General features: G+C 42.3%; 1 protein-coding gene across 1 annotated transcript in view; it reads left to right on the forward strand.

Moving 5' to 3' along the window:
• Positions 1-17,498, forward strand: part of LOC115036176 (ryanodine receptor 3) — an 87,614-nt gene that overhangs the window by 22,106 nt on the left and 48,010 nt on the right. Inside the window, exons 4-21 of the mRNA XM_029494314.1 lie at positions 3,370-3,444; positions 3,644-3,722; positions 4,256-4,368; positions 5,401-5,500; positions 5,758-5,851; positions 6,701-6,775; positions 7,354-7,510; positions 8,080-8,244; positions 8,696-8,817; positions 9,625-9,805; positions 10,693-10,828; positions 12,208-12,303; positions 12,569-12,687; positions 14,171-14,304; positions 14,926-15,167; positions 15,430-15,622; positions 16,575-16,791; positions 16,882-16,986. Of these exons, the coding sequence (XP_029350174.1) occupies positions 3,370-3,444; positions 3,644-3,722; positions 4,256-4,368; positions 5,401-5,500; positions 5,758-5,851; positions 6,701-6,775; positions 7,354-7,510; positions 8,080-8,244; positions 8,696-8,817; positions 9,625-9,805; positions 10,693-10,828; positions 12,208-12,303; positions 12,569-12,687; positions 14,171-14,304; positions 14,926-15,167; positions 15,430-15,622; positions 16,575-16,791; positions 16,882-16,986 (2,403 nt within the window). The remainder of the gene's footprint in view (positions 1-3,369; positions 3,445-3,643; positions 3,723-4,255; positions 4,369-5,400; positions 5,501-5,757; positions 5,852-6,700; positions 6,776-7,353; positions 7,511-8,079; positions 8,245-8,695; positions 8,818-9,624; positions 9,806-10,692; positions 10,829-12,207; positions 12,304-12,568; positions 12,688-14,170; positions 14,305-14,925; positions 15,168-15,429; positions 15,623-16,574; positions 16,792-16,881; positions 16,987-17,498) is intronic.

Genomic DNA, 17,498 nt, shown 5'->3' on the forward strand with positions numbered 1-17,498 from the left:
TTCATCCCTCCCACCATTCCCCACTCACCCTAATGCATGATGCAGTAGAATAGTCCCAGTGCCTCCCTCCAGTTAGTTCTCCTGCCCCCCCACCTTCATCTGCCTTCTATGGCTTGTCTAATCCATCGCGTCACCATGCAATGTTTGTCTTTGCATCACAAAATTGTTAGAAATCATGCTTTCTGCGAACAGCTCATGTCTTGAAATAACAGATGATTATATGGATTTTTGGTGGATTTTGTGTGAGTAGATTGTGCCTGAGCTCCTACTGAGCTGACAGAGAAAAATATAGTTTTCTATAGACTTACCAATAAGGTTTCTCACAATCATCAGACATCAGTTCACACAATTCACTTTCCACCGCTGGAGAACTACCGCGCACCGATGCTTGATTAGCATCAGATTAACATTAATCTTCTCCTCGGGCAGTTCAGATGGTTGTTCATTGCATTATCATTTTTTTTGTAACCCCCCACAGAGGACATGCACCAAGATGTGTGGAGATGATGCAAACAGCTGAGACCAAGATATCTACACTGACATAGAAAATCATCATGAGTGATTTAATTATATATATAAAGACTCCCAGCCATACCCTCAGTATGGCTGGGAGTCTTTTCCTTTTTACCCAGTTCACCCTTAAATGCCAACATGGATAATTATAATGAAAATTTCCATAAACCCCATCAGTTGTTCAGGATCATATTCATTAACTTCACTCTAAGATAAATGGATGTGTCCAAGTTGAAGCTTTGTGGCCACAGGAGACTATGTGGGAAGCAGAATGATGGAAGTCAAGACCATTGGTTCCACTGCCGTTGCGGGGTGTTAGCAGGAGAGGGAATTCTGAGCCGCAGCAAAGAAAAAGGGTGATCAAAAATTAAACGCTAAATTAAAGCTCAAATGGACATATTTAACTGTTAGTCTAGGCTCATCCCTCTTACATCAGCACTTCTTTCAGGCCATAATATCAGGCTTAAAATCCAAATGAAATTAATGGGCATATATATATATATATATATATATATATATATATATATATATATATATATATACATATATATATATTGTTTGTGGTGTCCAACATAATGTCTGACTAGATTCTCATCATAACCTTTCTTTTAAGTGCTGCACAATAATCTTCCAGCTGCTGTCAATCAAATGAAGACAAGATGCTTCGGCACCTGAAAGGCTAATTTTCCATATTTGATAACATAGCCTTCTATAGCCTTATTTTTTCTGAATCATTCCCTCACACCTTCGTTGCCTGTACAGCAAAACCCCAGACACTATAAGATGGCTTGGATTGGCCATTTTAACTGTTACTTCAGTGCAATCTCACCACTCATGTTTATCTGTTTTCAATATTGTCGACCTATTCATTTTCTTCGCCTCTGCTGAAATGTCACTGTTGGAAGCACCATTAAAGGGGAAATGGAGGTTGAATATGTCCCGACTAAGACTCAGAAATCAATATGTCTTTGAACAGATGGGCTTATCAATAGACACTGGCTGGAGCAAATCGGTAGTCCAGACTGTTTTATCTTGAAGACACAGATACACATGTACACACGTAGAAGGCTTGAGCAGACAACACTCTAACAACTAGTGCGGCTGCCAGCCCAGTATAAACCAGCAACTGCTGCGTGCAAATTAGCCATAATCCAACATGCGCTGATCCATGTGATTTAGTAGCGATTGGTCCAATCAGTCAAGGAGGCAGAACTGCTTTGCTGACCCTCTGGCATGTTTACATTCCTCTGCTGCCAACGCCACCTCCTTTGCTCTCAGCTTGTGGCTCTTCCCATTGTCTTTTATTGAGCAAAACTGTAACAATGCAGCCACACACTGGTTTAATGTGCTGCAGGGCTAACTCACCGGGAGGTTGCGTCCTGCTAAATGTCATGTCTTTATATTGTGATAAAGATGTCACTTGCGGTCAACAGCTGGACTGCAGATGCACAGCTTATAGCTTGTTTCTTCCCTTATACCGCTTTGATCCTAGTCTTTGTCTTAATGGTTCAATGAGCCAAGGGTAATACTGTTTACAGTATAGCTCAAGATGTATTGAATTTTTTCTGCAATGTGTCTGCGCATGTAGAAGGTTCTTCTTCCTCACAGATATGAGCCATCTGTGTAACACACTGCCCAGCCACAGGATAAGGAAGCAAGCAGGAGGCTTAGGTTCATTGGTTGTGGTGATTGCAGCTGGATGTGCCTCGCCGCATTAAGCTCAGTACCTCAGCCAGCATATAGCAGTCGCCAGCAGCACAGAAGAAGCCTGGAAGCTGGTACTGCAGTCTGCACGACAAGACTGCATCAAATCACAAGCTTGCTTTTGTCCCAGTAACCAATCAAGAGGAGAAAGAATAAAAAAGAGAGATAAAATGAAAGAAAGGTTTTACATTGTGAGATGTTTTCTTGAAACGCCGCCATGATTCATGTATTTCCCAGATATGACGAAACATTTGTAAAAATCTACAGGCATCCATTTATTGTCATGTTATGCCTGTAGTGTCAGTTTATGTAATTTCAGTGTGTGAGTTATTTCTATGGTTAAACCTGGCGGTTTTGCATTGTTTCAGGTATTATTTCTGGATCCAGAGCTAGCGATGTGGCTTTGTCAAACACCAAAAAGAATGGTGGTCAACAGAATTTCCTTAGAAATTTTCTGCCCATCAAAAATGACTGTTTTGACAATCATGTCTGACCCTTGGAGTTTAATCAATTGTACCAAAAGGTTACAGTGAAACAGCAGCAGGCAGAAAGGTTCAGGAGAACAATAGCTCTTTCTGAATAATGACACTCTTTCTTACCTTAATGCTTCCTAGAGGCTCATAAGGAAGGTGAGTAACACTGGAGTTGCTTGCCGAAGAAAACACCAAATAATTCTTCCTATTCGCTCTGCATCTCTACCAGTAGAGATATCATTTGATTCCCTCCTGCATCTTAACCCAACCCCATAAGCGGTGGAGTCATTTCCTGCTAATGTCGACATTGCATTGGAGACTGACAGTAGTTGTGCATCCTTCCCACGCTCCTTTAGTTGGAGTGCTGGAAAGATGACCCCGTACTCTGTATCGCTCAGGGATACAGGAGCCAGAGACACCATCTCCTGTGGCAAGTCAGATTGCATGTTCTCATTGAGATGAGGGGTGCCAAACCCTCCCCAGGGGATTTGTGCCCCCCCCAGGCTTGAGGTCACCGTTGTTGACAAGGAGGTCCTCACTGAGGTCAACATTCAGTGGCAGAGGTCGTGTGGATTGAAGCAGTTGGAGGACACCACTGGGTCTTATCTGTTAGAAGCCTGAGCTTACATGTAAATACATACTTGTGTGTGTGTGTGTGTGTGTGTGTGTGTGTCTCTAGGCAGCGAAGAGCGGCGGGCACAAGACTCTTCTGTATGGACATGCCATCCTCCTGCGCCATTCCTTCAGCTCTATGGTAAAGAGATTTCACATATCAATGCCATCATTATAACAAAAAAGAAAAATTCAAAATGGAATATCAAAGTAGAAGGATTTAAACAGCATTAGCAATTTAAATATCATAAATAGCAGCATGTAAGCCAGACCACCCGCCGAGTGTGTGTATGTGTGTGACAGCTTCAACTCATGTGGTTTGATATGTGTGTTGACCACAGTACTTGGCCTGTTTGAAGACATCAAGGTCACAGACAGATAAGCTGTCCTTTGATGTGGGCTTGCAGGAGGACTCAACAGGTAAAAGAGAAGCTTCTGGTACAGTTTGCTTTTATTGGCCTCTCTTTTTCATCTCTCTTGCTGCCTCTGTCTCTTCTTGTCTGTGTCCATATTTGTTCCTCTGTGTCCTTGTCTGGTTTATTCTCTCTTTTTCTTCCTCTCTTTATGACTATTAATTCACTTCATTTGTTCATGATAGAGTTTCAGTCTGTCTTTTCGGTGTCTCAGTTAATATTCCCTGTGAACCCCTGTAGCCATACACTGTAGTTCTTTTGTCAGTGCTGATTATATCTCTGCAGCTCATTTGATAGTCTTCTTACCTTATTAGCCTTATTATTTATTTCATGCCATGCCATGGATGAGCAGTCACCTCAGTGTGACTTGAAACCAATGTTACCATGGCACATCCACATCTGAATTCTAATTTCAACCTGCTCAGCCCTTATTATATTATGAGTAATTACTGAGGCCATTTGGGCAGGGATGGTGGGGTGTGCATAACTGAAGGTATGCAGCTGGCATGTATAAGTCGGTGTGTTTTTGTGTACTATTAGGCGAGGCCTGTTGGTGGACCATCCACCCTGCCTCCAAACAGAGATCGGAAGGAGAGAAAGTGCGCATCGGCGATGACCTCATCCTTGTCAGTGTGTCCTCAGAGCGATATCTTGTAAGTGTATTGTTTGTCGTTTGATCCTTGACACCGCAGCTTGTGTGTGTGTGTGTGTGTGTGTGTGTGTGTGATAGAGTGTGTTTTCATAATGTAGAGGTCTTACCAGGACAGCTAAACTCTGCTTTCCCTGACGTGACAAAATTTCAGATTATCCCAATCCTGTTACCACACCGTGCACTCTGTCCATGACCCCTCTCCTGGAGGAGTCTGAGCATCAAGAGTGACAATTTTTTTCTCTCTGGATGAGTGTGAGACTGCAAACAATAGCATTAAGCAAAATTTGATCTGCATTGGAATGCAGCTTGGTTTATGATTTCTTATATGATGTACCTAATATATATCCTCGCTAGCCTTTTAAACTCTCTGAGCAGTTTTATATGTAAAACCTCAGCAGCCACATGGTATTTATTCCCGAATGGCAGGAGAAGCACAGCCAAGTGACCACTTCAGTCAGACCTTTTAGTTACCAATGTCAGTGTGGTGGTCCATCCCTGCTGTGACATGCTGCACCTAAGGGCTGCAAGAGGCCTCTGGGGAAGGAGGATGATCAGAACACATCTGCCCCTAAATATTTTTTTGGGCAGAATTTGACACAGTGAAGGAACACTGAGGGAAAACAGGGTACACTCACGTGCATATCACAACCCCAAACATCACAGAATTAACTAAACTCTGAAAGCATCTGTCAGTGTCATCCCTCAACCTTAAATGATGAACTTCAGCTTTCTGATCGATCCGTCATCATAGATTGTTTCCAACTGTGTTTGCTTCTCGTGTTATTGCAACTGCATTGATTTGTGTGTAGAAACTAAGCCTAGATTTAAGTGTTGCCACAAAAATGCTTAATATATTATTATAGTTTTTTTATATAATGGAAGTAAAACAGTGCAGCTATTTTTTTTCATAAGATCCAATTTAACTCGCTATATTTTCACCAACCAGCCATCTTTAACAGTTCAATTTATTGTCACAAGTATAAATGTACACAAATAAGTAAATGTGTATCCGATCTTTACTTGTTTGCTGCAGCACTTGTCCATCTCCAATGGCAATATCCAAGTGGATGCTTCCTTCATGCAAACCCTGTGGAATGTCCATCCGATCTGTTCTGGTAGCAACATAGAGGAAGGTAGAGACTTCGCACAAATAACAGCCCCCATATTCTAACAACTATTCATACACTGACCAGAGTGAATCTGGATGTCTTTGTTGAGTCTTTCAGAAACCCACTTAAAATGCTAAAATTCTCCCTAAATTTGCAGCTCTTTGTTACTCTGTGATCTTCATATCTCTACTTTCCAGTTTGTATCTCTCCCAGGAAGTTACACCATTAGAGTCACAATGTCTCTCAATCACTCAAGTCCTCTGTCCTTTTTCTTCATATAGGCTACCTGCTGGGAGGCCATGTGATGCGACTGTTCCATGGACACGACGAGGTAGTGACCATCCCCGGATCAGACCAGAGTGAAGAGCAGCAGAGGTGGGAAGCACAGCAAGTGTTGAACTAACTGCTGCATTAGGGGTCACACTTTAGTCAACGTGAAACTGTTTTGTAGGGAAATGACCTGTGAGTTACCCATGGTTCCTCATTTTCCACCTCACTTTATGAAAATGCTCATGACTGGCCTAACATTTAACTCTCCAGGGAGCCAACATGGCAGCTGTGTTATTTTTATCTACAGTCTCGCTTCTTAGTGCCAACACAGATGAGGTAGTCTGCAGAAAAATGGCACACTGGGTTTGAAATGGGTCAAAACAGTGGGCAAGGCCCAGACACTCTCAGCCAGGTGCCAAAAGATATATGTACATCTGCACACACACACAGTCTATTTTTAGAACAGGGCATGGCAAATTGTGGGGGGAGGTTGGGGATTGGATATTAATTTCCAGCCTTGGCTTTTCTCCTAGTATTGTCCTTGAAATTCAACAGGAGCATGTTTTTTTAGAGGTCTTATGTTTTTCTTGGGTAGATCAAACACACTCCAAGCTGTCAGCAGGAGGGATGATGAGCGATTTCTTTTATCTGTGGACCCAGTCACCCATATCACTGATAGACAGTGTAGCTGTGAGTTATCAGGGCGCACATGTCTCTGTTTGAAGGATGCAATGCTGTAGTCAGCAGAGTAAATACAGCCTATGCTTCAGTGTCTGTGTGTGTCTATGTCTACGTGTCTGAACATCCTCCAGGTGAATATCAGTGTGACAAATGACAGTAAACAAGTGGTGTTCTTTTAAGCCAGGATGAATGACCTTGACAGTATCAGTGGTGGCTAGACATTTAAAGCATCCGCAGACAGATCTCCCACTCATACTTCTCTGGCATCCCCAGGATAGTCAACTATGAGACAGGAAAGGCTGGCGCCAAAGCCAGGTCCTTGTGGAGGCTGGAGCCACTCAGAATCAGGTGGGTTGAGTTTCACATGATCTGTTATCTATTCCCTTTCTGTCTCTGACTTTATTTTTCAATTTTCATCATTCTTCTTTTCTTCCATCTCGCCGTTTTCTTGATGCCTCTGCTTTAAATTTTTTTCTCTCTGCAATCATTTGTCCTTTTCTCTTTCTCCCCACCTATGATTTAATGCCGCACTGTGGCCCCTCTGACTCTTTCCCTGTGTGTCCCTCCCTCCTCCTCTTTCATTCTTTCCCTCTCCCCTTCTCTCTTTTAAGTCTTTGATCCCAGCTCTTCAGCAGCCTCACAGGAATGCAGCCTGTTCCTTTGCTGTTTCAATTCATGTGTCAAAAATAAAATTTGTGATGTTTTTTGTTTTTTTTTTTTGCCATTTTAGTTTTAAATGTCCTAAGCAAAAATTACTAGATTATGATTTGCCAATTATTCAAAAACCATTGGTAACAGCAATTTCCACAATATTTAGATGAACTACTTAAAAGGTGTTGGGATTCATGCTTTATGAAATATACCTTTTTTTTCCTTGTATGTTTGCCTTTGTGCTTGATTTTGATATGTGAGTGTGACCTTGACAGCTGGAGTGGGAGCCACATCCGCTGGGGCCAGCCTTTCCGACTGCGCCATCTGACCACTGGTCACTACCTGGCCCTGACCGAGGACAGGGGGTTGGTGCTGCAAGACCGAGAGAAGTCAGACACCATTGCCACAGCCTTCTGCTTCAGAGTCTCTAAGGCAAGGACACTCAGTGTCAAGGGCACAAACACACCCCCTGCTGTTCCTCAAGGTGACCTGTGTCACACAGGATCGACCACACACTTCCTCATTAAATGACACTGAGAAGGCGCTGCATAAGCTCTCCTCTTGACCTTCACAAATGAACCACACACTCTGGAAAACCACCATTTTTTTTCAAGGACAATACAATTTACAGGAATTATTTGACCAATGAATTCTACACCAGAGATGTTAACTTAGCTGGACTGGCCAACTTGGACTGAGCTGAGCATGGAGTTTCTAGGTACAGCCAGTGAATTTAAAGCCGGTATTGTAGAATATAACTGAAGTCATTTGTCATTGGACTTTGCTTGATGATTACGGGTTGTGGTACTCATAATAGCAAGACAAATACAATCACTGTGATGAATAGAACCATAAACACCAGATGCTGTTGACATTTGGTTGGTGGTTTGATTAAAAATAAATCTGCATGCGGTATCTCGTGCACGTTTGTATTGTACTCGCATGCTCATGCATTTCACACAGACAGCTTTGACGTGTTCATTTTCTCATCAACTGTGCAGGAGAAGCTGGAGCAGAGCCCCAAGCGGGACATCGAGGGCATGGGGGTGGCGGAGATTAAATACGGGGACTCTCTCTGCTTCATCATGCATGTGGCCACGGGACTCTGGCTCTCCTATCAGGCACCTGATGTCAAATCTGCTCGTCTGGGTCCCCTCAAGAGACGAGTGAGTGGAGACAAACACAACCACACACTATTCTGCCTGCTACTTCAAATGCAAACCACAAAAACACAAAAACAAGCTAAATAAATAAATTAGATATCTCTGAGCAAATGATTTTCAGCAAAATGAGCTGATTTGTATTCGGGTGGTCATCTATTAGTTCATATCTTTACGCCGACTAAATATAAACAATGTCCTTTAGCTGCTGTGACAGAAGTAATAGAGATGTGTGCGCGATAATGTGCATGACAATGTCCTCCATGTAAACACAGCCAGATAGCCTGTAGTGTCAGCACCTGTGTTCCAGACATTGTGGTTCATTGCTGGCTGTGGACAACTGAATGCTTTCTCTCCCTTAAATAGCTTCCCCTGCCTATTTTTGTCCCTTTTCCATTTTTCCGATAATCATCTTATAGCAGTCTCATTTTTTTTCTCTCTGTTACGCCATCTCAAGGCGTGTCTACATTCTGAAGGTCACATGGATGACGGGTTGACCCTGCAACGCTGTCAACACGAAGAGTCCCGTGCTGCACGCATAATCCGCAACACCACCCTACTCTTTAACAGATTCATCAGGTATACTGCTAAATACCCTACTAGTGCACCCACTGACATGATTGCACAAATTGTCCAATTAAACCAAATTACAGTCCACATTTATCCCAAGCCACATTATTATGGTAATAAAATGTCCTGTCATTGTTACATATTACATAAGTATCACACTGGTAGAGCATAGTTAGTGCCATTGATAAAATAAATGTCCCAATTGTCACCTCATCACCAAATTATGGCTGCATTTGGGAAAAACACACACCTATAACACATCCCTTCTGATTACATAGGCAACCACAGGAGAGTTGAGCTCTGGGCCTGTGAGCATTGACAGAGTGGGGTGCCAAAGCGCCAGACAGCTCACTCAGTGGTCCAGTCATGCGTTTCCAAATGGCAAACACTGAAGCGGCGTCACGGCCATGCATGGCCAGGTTTGGAAAATGGGTGCCGTGGAGCACGTAAATGAATGCTTCCAGTAGTCTTATTTTCTATCAAATAGCCCGCTGTCCCCTGGGTTTGGCTCAGAACATGTGAAAGACTGTCAGCCTCCCCCCGTGGCTGTGACACATGCATTTCCCCACACCCCTTCCAGACAAGTACAACAAGAGCTATTTTTAGAAGGCCAGCGGAAATCAACATTTCAGCATGGATGAACCTGTGGGCTAAACATTGTGTTAGTCATCGCAGCTTCTCTTCGAGTCTGCACAGCCTCCCAGTTAGAGTACATTTACCTCACCAACAGTCAGTGGGATTGGCTGTCATGCATGAATGACAGCGTTTCTTGTCTATATTGATGTTTCTGTGCTCTTTCTGTCTTCCCCCTCCCAGAGACCTTGACTGTCTGGGTCTTAAAAACAGGGCACTGGTTGCCCTGCCTGTCGAGGAGGTGCTCCAAACTCTCAATGACCTCATCACTTATTTCCAGCTCCCTGATGCTGAGCTGGAGCACGAGGAGAGGCAGATCAAGCTACGTTCACTCAAGAACCGACAGAACCTATTCAAACAGGAAGTGAGTTTTGCTAGTGAGAAAGGCATAGCAAAGTAGCAGTCTGTGAAATGTCAATTAGTAAAAGCATGAGCTGCTCTGCAGGGCAGCATAATATTAAAAACCCAGGGTTAAGGGCTGTGACTGAGATCATTTTGGCAAGAAACTGAACCCAGAACAGGAAAAAAAAGTACATGAGAGTCTAAAGCAATTGATCCTTTGAGGTGTGTTTCAATGCCATCTTGTATTTGGAGTTATTGCTTTTGAAGGAGTCAGCAGCTTCTGTGTTATAAGTTTTCCAGAGGCTGGCACAAGTGCACTGAAGCTTTCTGCTAAGCCTTTAAGACCTAAATTGCTTTCATCAATTACAAAACGTCAGCTGCCTTACTGGAGGGGAATCTATGATGTCAACTACACAAGCTCTTCTTAACTGTAATAGGCTATAACAGTGTGTCAACATAGCCTTGATCCAAATGAATATAAATTAGCTTATATAATAATATATAATAACATATATATATATATATATATGTTTTTTTATAAACAATCATTAGCATAAATCATTATGGGTTTAAAAATGTGCAAATTAGACAATTTTCAATAGTCAAGCATTTATCTTGTTGACCTCTAATTCTGTGGTAATCTTTATGCCCCCCATTTAGCATATCTGATCGCTAGTTATTTCTCGTGTAAAAAAAAATCATCCTGACACAAATTAAGACAGGGCAGAGCCAGAGGGCTATGCTCAGGATCAGTTAATTTGATATTGCAGAAAAAGGTTCAGTGAAATTGCACCCTCATGGTAATAATTTCAAAAATTAGAATTAGATTAGATATATATTCCAAGTTGTATATGTATGTGTGTGGAGCTATAATAACCAACCAATGTCGAATTGTTGTGTATTTCCAAGGGCATGTTGACTCAGGTGTCCAACTGCATTGACCGTCTGAACGTATACAACAGTGCAGCCCACTTTGGGGAGTGTGCCGGGTCTGAGGCTGGAGCAGCCTGGAAAGACATTCTGAACCTTCTGTACGAGCTGCTGGGTAAGAAGCCACTCTGCCACACATACACACATGAATGCATGTACAAACACGCACAGATATGAGCACGCTGAAAGCAATTCCTCACTGTAATCAATCACAGCGACGAGAGTCGTCGTTTGAGGATAAAGTAACTGAAAGTGTGGCGGCTCAGTGGTGATGAAGAACTGTGCTGACCTAGTATTTAACCGGCCATTTACAGGCGCCTCAGACTGGAAGATTGGATTCTGAGCGTGTCAGATTTTAACCAACATAAGGAAAACACACAAGAGACATGCACACACACACACCATACACAAGATACCCAATTTCTAATACTCATACACAAAGCCATTGTTGGGGAAAAGACTCTGTGGTATTTGGCCTATGTGATGTTTTACTTGGGCACCATCCCCGAAAAGATCGGCATGGCACAAACTGACACGTGCATACATGCAAAGATTTTGGGCCATTATATGCCAACTCTCATCAGTTGACATACAATGTCTATGCTGTTTTCTGTTTTGCTTATTTGCAGTACTCTTTATACTCCTATAGAACAATGTCATCAGTTACGCTTTTCCAAACTCACTTTAACTTGTTGCACATGCTCTGTAAAGTAAAGATGTCTTGCACTGCCAGTGACCTGGCAAGGAAAAAAAAAATTCGGATTCTGTTGTATGTCTAAAAATCTTGCTGTCTTGTATTTGATGAATACAGTGTTAGGTTTAAATGTGAATGCTTCATTTTGTTATGGCATTGCAAAGATGCACATTTGAGCAGAAAATATGCTTAGTTGTGGTTTTTGTCATGGGTTGGATATCTCACAATCTGGATAGTCTTTATATAAAATGTGTCTTTCGTGAAGCCCTGCTGAAGCCCCTCTGCAATCCAAGTGTGTCCTTCACACTGTTATTTACACTGATTTCACTTCCCTGCTCATATTAGAGTTCCAGCCACGTTCCTCTCATCCCCCACTCCCTCCTCCACACACACCTGCTCCTGCACAGTGCTAAGTGGATTTGGGATGCCTCCCTCCTTTCTTTCCCGTCTGTCTGTCTTGGGTGACCCTGTCTCTCTCTTTTTTTTTTTTCGCTAGGACATATGTGGGTGTGTTTGTCCGCATGTGTTAACGTCTTTTCTCTCCTTGTTTAGTTCCCTCCCTCTCTCTGAGGCATCTTTCAAATTAATATGTATAAAAGTGTCAGAACCTTTCGCTTTCCTTGGCTTTGGGTGTACATTTAAGGTTTCCACCTCTGGGTGACATTGTTTTTGTTCGTGTGTATGAAGTGGGATTTGGCAGAGCTCTGAGGGGGATGCATCAAACCACTTTAGAAACACAATGAACACTGCCATATTTGGTGCAAAATTTCAATCATGCACACTTTCCTTCCACCCTGCAGCGGCGTTAATTCGGGGCAACAGGAACAACTGCACCCAGTTCTCCAACAACCTGGACTGGCTAGTGAGCAAGCTGGAGAGACTGGAGTCTTCCTCGGGTATGCTCATTATTATTTTCACCCATACTGAGCCTTGAGTTAGACAGCATTGTGAGATACTCTGCATTTTCTCTGACTGAGACATCAAAAACTGTCAAATTCCTTTTGTGACAATCCATCATTCTCAACAGGGACACAAGTCATGAAAGATATAAAAGGACGAGTATTTAAAGAAAAAATATAGGCACCTCATCTTTTTAAATGTCTACTAGGGAATGTACCAGCAGCCCTGAGTGTTCTAATTGATGAATTTGTGGTTGTGCAGGCATCCTGGAAGTTTTGCACTGTATTCTAATTGAGAGCCCAGAGGCCCTCAACATCATCCAGAGGGGACACATCAAGTCCATCATATCACTGCTCTACAAGCATGGGCGCAACCACAAGGTGAGTGGAAAGTACCGTAGTACTGCTTCAGTCGAGTGTTGTTTGGTACTGGCTGTGCTATGATATGAACTACAGTCAAACCTGGGCTCTATCACTGTTTGTAACGTTGTTGAGCTACATAGAAAAGGTTATCCATTGAACCCAAGTTGTAAATAAGAATGTCAGGGGCTGTGTGGTTACTGACATCCATCCATCCATCTACTATTGCTTTTCCGTTTGCGGGTCACGGGGGGTTCTGGAGCCAAACCCAGCCAACGTTCCGGGCGAGGGGCAGAGTAGACCCTGGACAGGCCACCAGTCCATCACAGGGCCAACACACAGGGACAGACAGAGACCAACAGCCACTTTGAATGGTGGGAGGACACCCACGCGGGCAGGGGGAGAACATGCAAACTCTGCACAGAAAGGCCCCAGGCTGGTTACTGACAATAAAGTATAATTCTATAGACTATGAGAAGGTCAGGCTAGGGTCTCCACTCTGCACATATGTGGATAGTGCATGGAGATGGAAAATTGTACAGTTTAGTTTTTGTGCATATGAAATGAATGACATGAGGTGTTAAATTGTGAGTTTCAAGGAGCCAGTAAGTGGATTTTGTTACCTTACATTGACAAAGCCAGACTTGTAGTGTTTTATTGTTTCCAGCCTTTAAGACAAGCGAACCCACCTCATTTTTAACTAAAGGGAATTGAGCAAAAAGGTGTATTTCACCAAATGTCTAACTAGCAACCTGCAATGCAAAGAAATTGGATATTGCTAGACAGTTTTACATTCTGCCTGCTTGCCTCGTATCCAGTCATCTCCAGCATCTCATTAAGATCACCAAAGAAGTTCGCTGGATGCACATTCATTTCCATAACAATTCCCTCTGGGTCTCTTTGTCACTGACTATTTTCCTTAGCTGCTAATTCATCAAGCCCCTCCCCTCCAGCATACAAACTTCCATCTGTGCCAGAGACTTCCTGGAGGTTTGGTTGTAGTCCATCCCTCATTATGAATCAATCAGCTTAAAAGTGAAATGAGATCAGGAAAAAGCAGTCACCTGGCTCATAGATCCAGCCATAAATCAGACTTTATCACTCACATTTTTCTCCTGGTTCTGTGGCAAAATGATACAAGCTGAGATGCTCTGGCCTGTCATCCTTGGCTGAGCTGCCTTGCCCATTTAGTTCTAAGGCTTTATTAATCAAATATCTAAAGGATATTATTGGACATGTGTTCGCTCCAAATAAGCATCTTAGAGTAATTATACAGTGGATGCATGAAAAGAAGCTGACCCTAGAGCAGAAACCTGGGCAGTGATTAGAGACCAGGATAATTAGTCAGCTCTGGAAAGGTATAGATTCATATCCAGCGTTTAATAGGGGAAAGGGGGTCAGTGTGTAATCAGTTATTAGGGGGGCAGAGTGGTGTGGTGTTGTGCTCTTCCTCCCGTTATTCTTTTTTAATTCGCTCCCTTGGTTCCTGCATTTCCTTTTTCAGATTCTGGATGTGCTCTGCTCGCTCTGTGTGTGCAATGGCGTAGCTGTGCGAACCAATCAAAACCTTATCTGTGATCACTTGCTACCCAAGAGAGATCTGCTGCTGCAAACCCAGCTGGTCAATGATGTGCAGAGGTTAGGTTCTTTGTTTCAGCATTGTGTTCTTTTTAATATTAAGATTTTAATTTTAAAATTAATCACTTAAACAAAGAAGTAATTTCTCATTTCAAGAAATAACTATGTTACCAACGAATGCTTAGTCTGTAAAGATGAATCAAAAGTGACCCAAAAAAAGGTCATTAGCACCTGAAGGCAATGTAATTTTCTATAATGTTTAATGCCTTCGATGCATGCTTAGAAAATATAGCCATATTTGTTACATGCATACAGGCAGAAATATGTGCTATTCATTTACTGGATTTGTAAGTGCACATTCAGAATAAATTTATTTATTCATTTAGCCTAATGTTGGCATACTACATTTGGTTATTTGAAGTATTTTGTGTAATTTTGGTCAAATCTTAATTTTTACATCTTCACATAAGAGTCTTTGTGACAGGTATAACCTAATGACCATACTCCCTCTTCCCTCCAGTCTAATGTTTACAATGAATGTAATGTGTAAAGTGATTATTATGTTGGAAGAGTTGAAGTACCAACAATTTTATGTATGTAGTCATTTAGTGATCTTAGGCATAGGCAAGGTCTTAAATGGCTGATTTATGTCTAATGATTTTGTGTTTACTTCAATGCCAGTATGAGACCGAACATCTTCCTTGGGGTGAGTGAGGGCTCAGCTCAGTATAAGAAGTGGTACTATGAGTTGATGATCGACCAGGTGGACCATTTTGTGACCAGTGAGCCCTCCCATCTGAGAGTAGGCTGGGCCAACAGTAAAGGATATGCTCCCTACCCTGGAGGAGGAGAGGGCTGGGGGGGCAATGGAGTCGGAGATGACCTCTACTCTTTTGGTTTTGATGGACTGCACCTTTGGTCTGGTCAGTATGAGGTGGAAAATATTGTGTTTTTGTGTGTGTGAGATGACGATACAGTCATGTGTTAAAGATAAACAGTAACCCTGGTTATAGCCAGGTTGTGTCTAGACAGAATCAGTATCCTGCAGGGGCAATCTCCTTGCCCAGAGTGTGTGTACACTGTGTGTACAAATATGTGTGGTTTTGTTGTGTGAGAAAGATGTGATATGTGCCAGCATCCCTTACTGCGCAATATTTCACATAAATCTGTGTCTGCCATGAACAGGTCGAGTCCCGCGGGCAGTTGCGTCCATGAACCAGCACATCCTGACCTCAGAGGATGTGGTGAGCTGTTGTCTGGACCTGGGAGCTCCCAGCATCTCTTTCAGGATCAATGGACAGCCCGTTCAGGGCATGTTTGAAAATTTCAACACAGACGGCCTCTTCTTCCCTGTTGTCAGTTTCTCTGCAGGGGTCAAGTGAGTGCATTGTGGGGTTTTTTTTTTTTTATTTTGTCTGTTTGTTACTTCTGTGCGTAACTTATATATGTATGTATGTCTGTGTGTGTGTATATATATATATATATATATATGCACTACTCATTCCATGTTTCCATGGAGACCACAGATAGTTTGATTGACAAGACTTAAAAATGAAATTTCAGGCTCCGGCAGTTTTCTCGTGATTCCTCCTTTGTAGAGTGAAGCAGCACTTACATTTACAGCTTTCACTCTCTGAAACAGAGACACTTGACACCCAGGGACTAATCTGATTTAATTTGATCATGCAAGTGCTCAAAGAGTAAATTAATTTCTTACTGTCTGATGAAAATGAATTCTCAAAAACATATACCACACAAAATGGAGCATGTGTAGTGGAATAATAAGTCACCTCAGAGTTGATAGAACACTGTGCTTATTTGGATTTAGGGTTTTCAGAGTGAATGCTCATGTATTTCTGTCATTTTCAATGTATTCACCTTCTAATCATTTTAGCCTGGATTGTGAGACCTCTCATACTCAAACCTGACCCACTGAACATGATGAACTTCTCTGTCGAGAGAAATGTGCCAGAAAATGACAGCTGCACATCTTCACCACTCAATAATTGAGGGGCTGCAGTTAGAATAGGCCGGTTTGCGTCACCATTACTACTTCAGTAGTTATTCTGGGTGGTCTCGGGAGAGTATCGTCACAGTGACGGCCTGAGATGTATTTTCAGTCCAAGAGCTAAACCTGTCCCTGTTAGAGCAGAGTTTGGAATTGATTGAAGTGGATGAAACAGCATGAATGGTTTTTTTTCGCTGGCTGCTTCTTTCATTAACAATGGTCTTATTGCAACATATGATTTAACATAATCCCACTAACCCCATTAATTAACCCCTCTTTGTCATGACTTTTTGAGATGACCTACATCATTCTATCTTATTAGGGTGCGTTTCCTTTTGGGTGGTCGACACGGTGACTTCAAGTTCCTGCCTCCTTCTAGCTATGCTCCATGTTATGAGGCTTTGCTTCCCAAAGAGAAGATGAAGGTGGAGCCGGTGAAAGAGTACAAGAGGGATGTAGACGGAGTCAGAGATCTGCTGGGCACCACTCAATTCATGTCACAGGCGTCCTTTATCCCCACACCTGTGGAGACCAGCCAGGTAGGCCAACAGGTGTAGACTACCAAGATTACTGAGGCAAACCTTTTAGAAACACCTTGACCCAAATTCATAGTCTTTTTTTTTCCATAGATTGTGATGCTGCCTCATTTGGAAAAGGTTCGGGACAAGCTGGCTGAGAACATTCATGAGCTTTGGGGCATGAATAAGATTGAACTGGGCTGGTCATATGGCAAGGTGAGAAATATGTAGATTGCTCCTTTATTTTCGTAATTTTTTTGGAATAAGACCATCGCTCTGGAGCAAAATCTGAAAAGCGTAATCCATGCATATTGCCATGAAGTGGAGAAATAAACATCTCAATTGCACATTTTCTAAAGAAATTTAAGTTAAAAACCAGCCTGAGATGCATTAGTCGTTAGTAGTGTTAGAATTTAACCATCATAAAAGCCTGTACGTCATCTTGCTTTCTCTTTTATAATTTGCGGTTCACACCAAAAAAGAGGGTAAGTGGAAAGAGCACTCATTTCCCATGTTCAATGCTTTTCATACCACTCATTTAGATGCCTCATTAAAGTTTGTTTATAGGTAGAAGAGTCATTGTGTTTGTGTTTTTGCGTACAGTAAGTCATGAATTATAAAGTGTGGTTACACCCAGGGCAGAACAGGATGTTTTGGCAATTTCAGCTCAGCAATGAACCCTGAGGAAAGCCTGCATTTTAAGTGTCTTTCTGAAGGCTTTCCTCTTT

This window comes from Echeneis naucrates, chromosome 22, assembly GCF_900963305.1.
Source record: "Echeneis naucrates chromosome 22, fEcheNa1.1, whole genome shotgun sequence".
Taxonomy (NCBI): Eukaryota; Metazoa; Chordata; class Actinopteri; order Carangiformes; family Echeneidae; genus Echeneis; species Echeneis naucrates.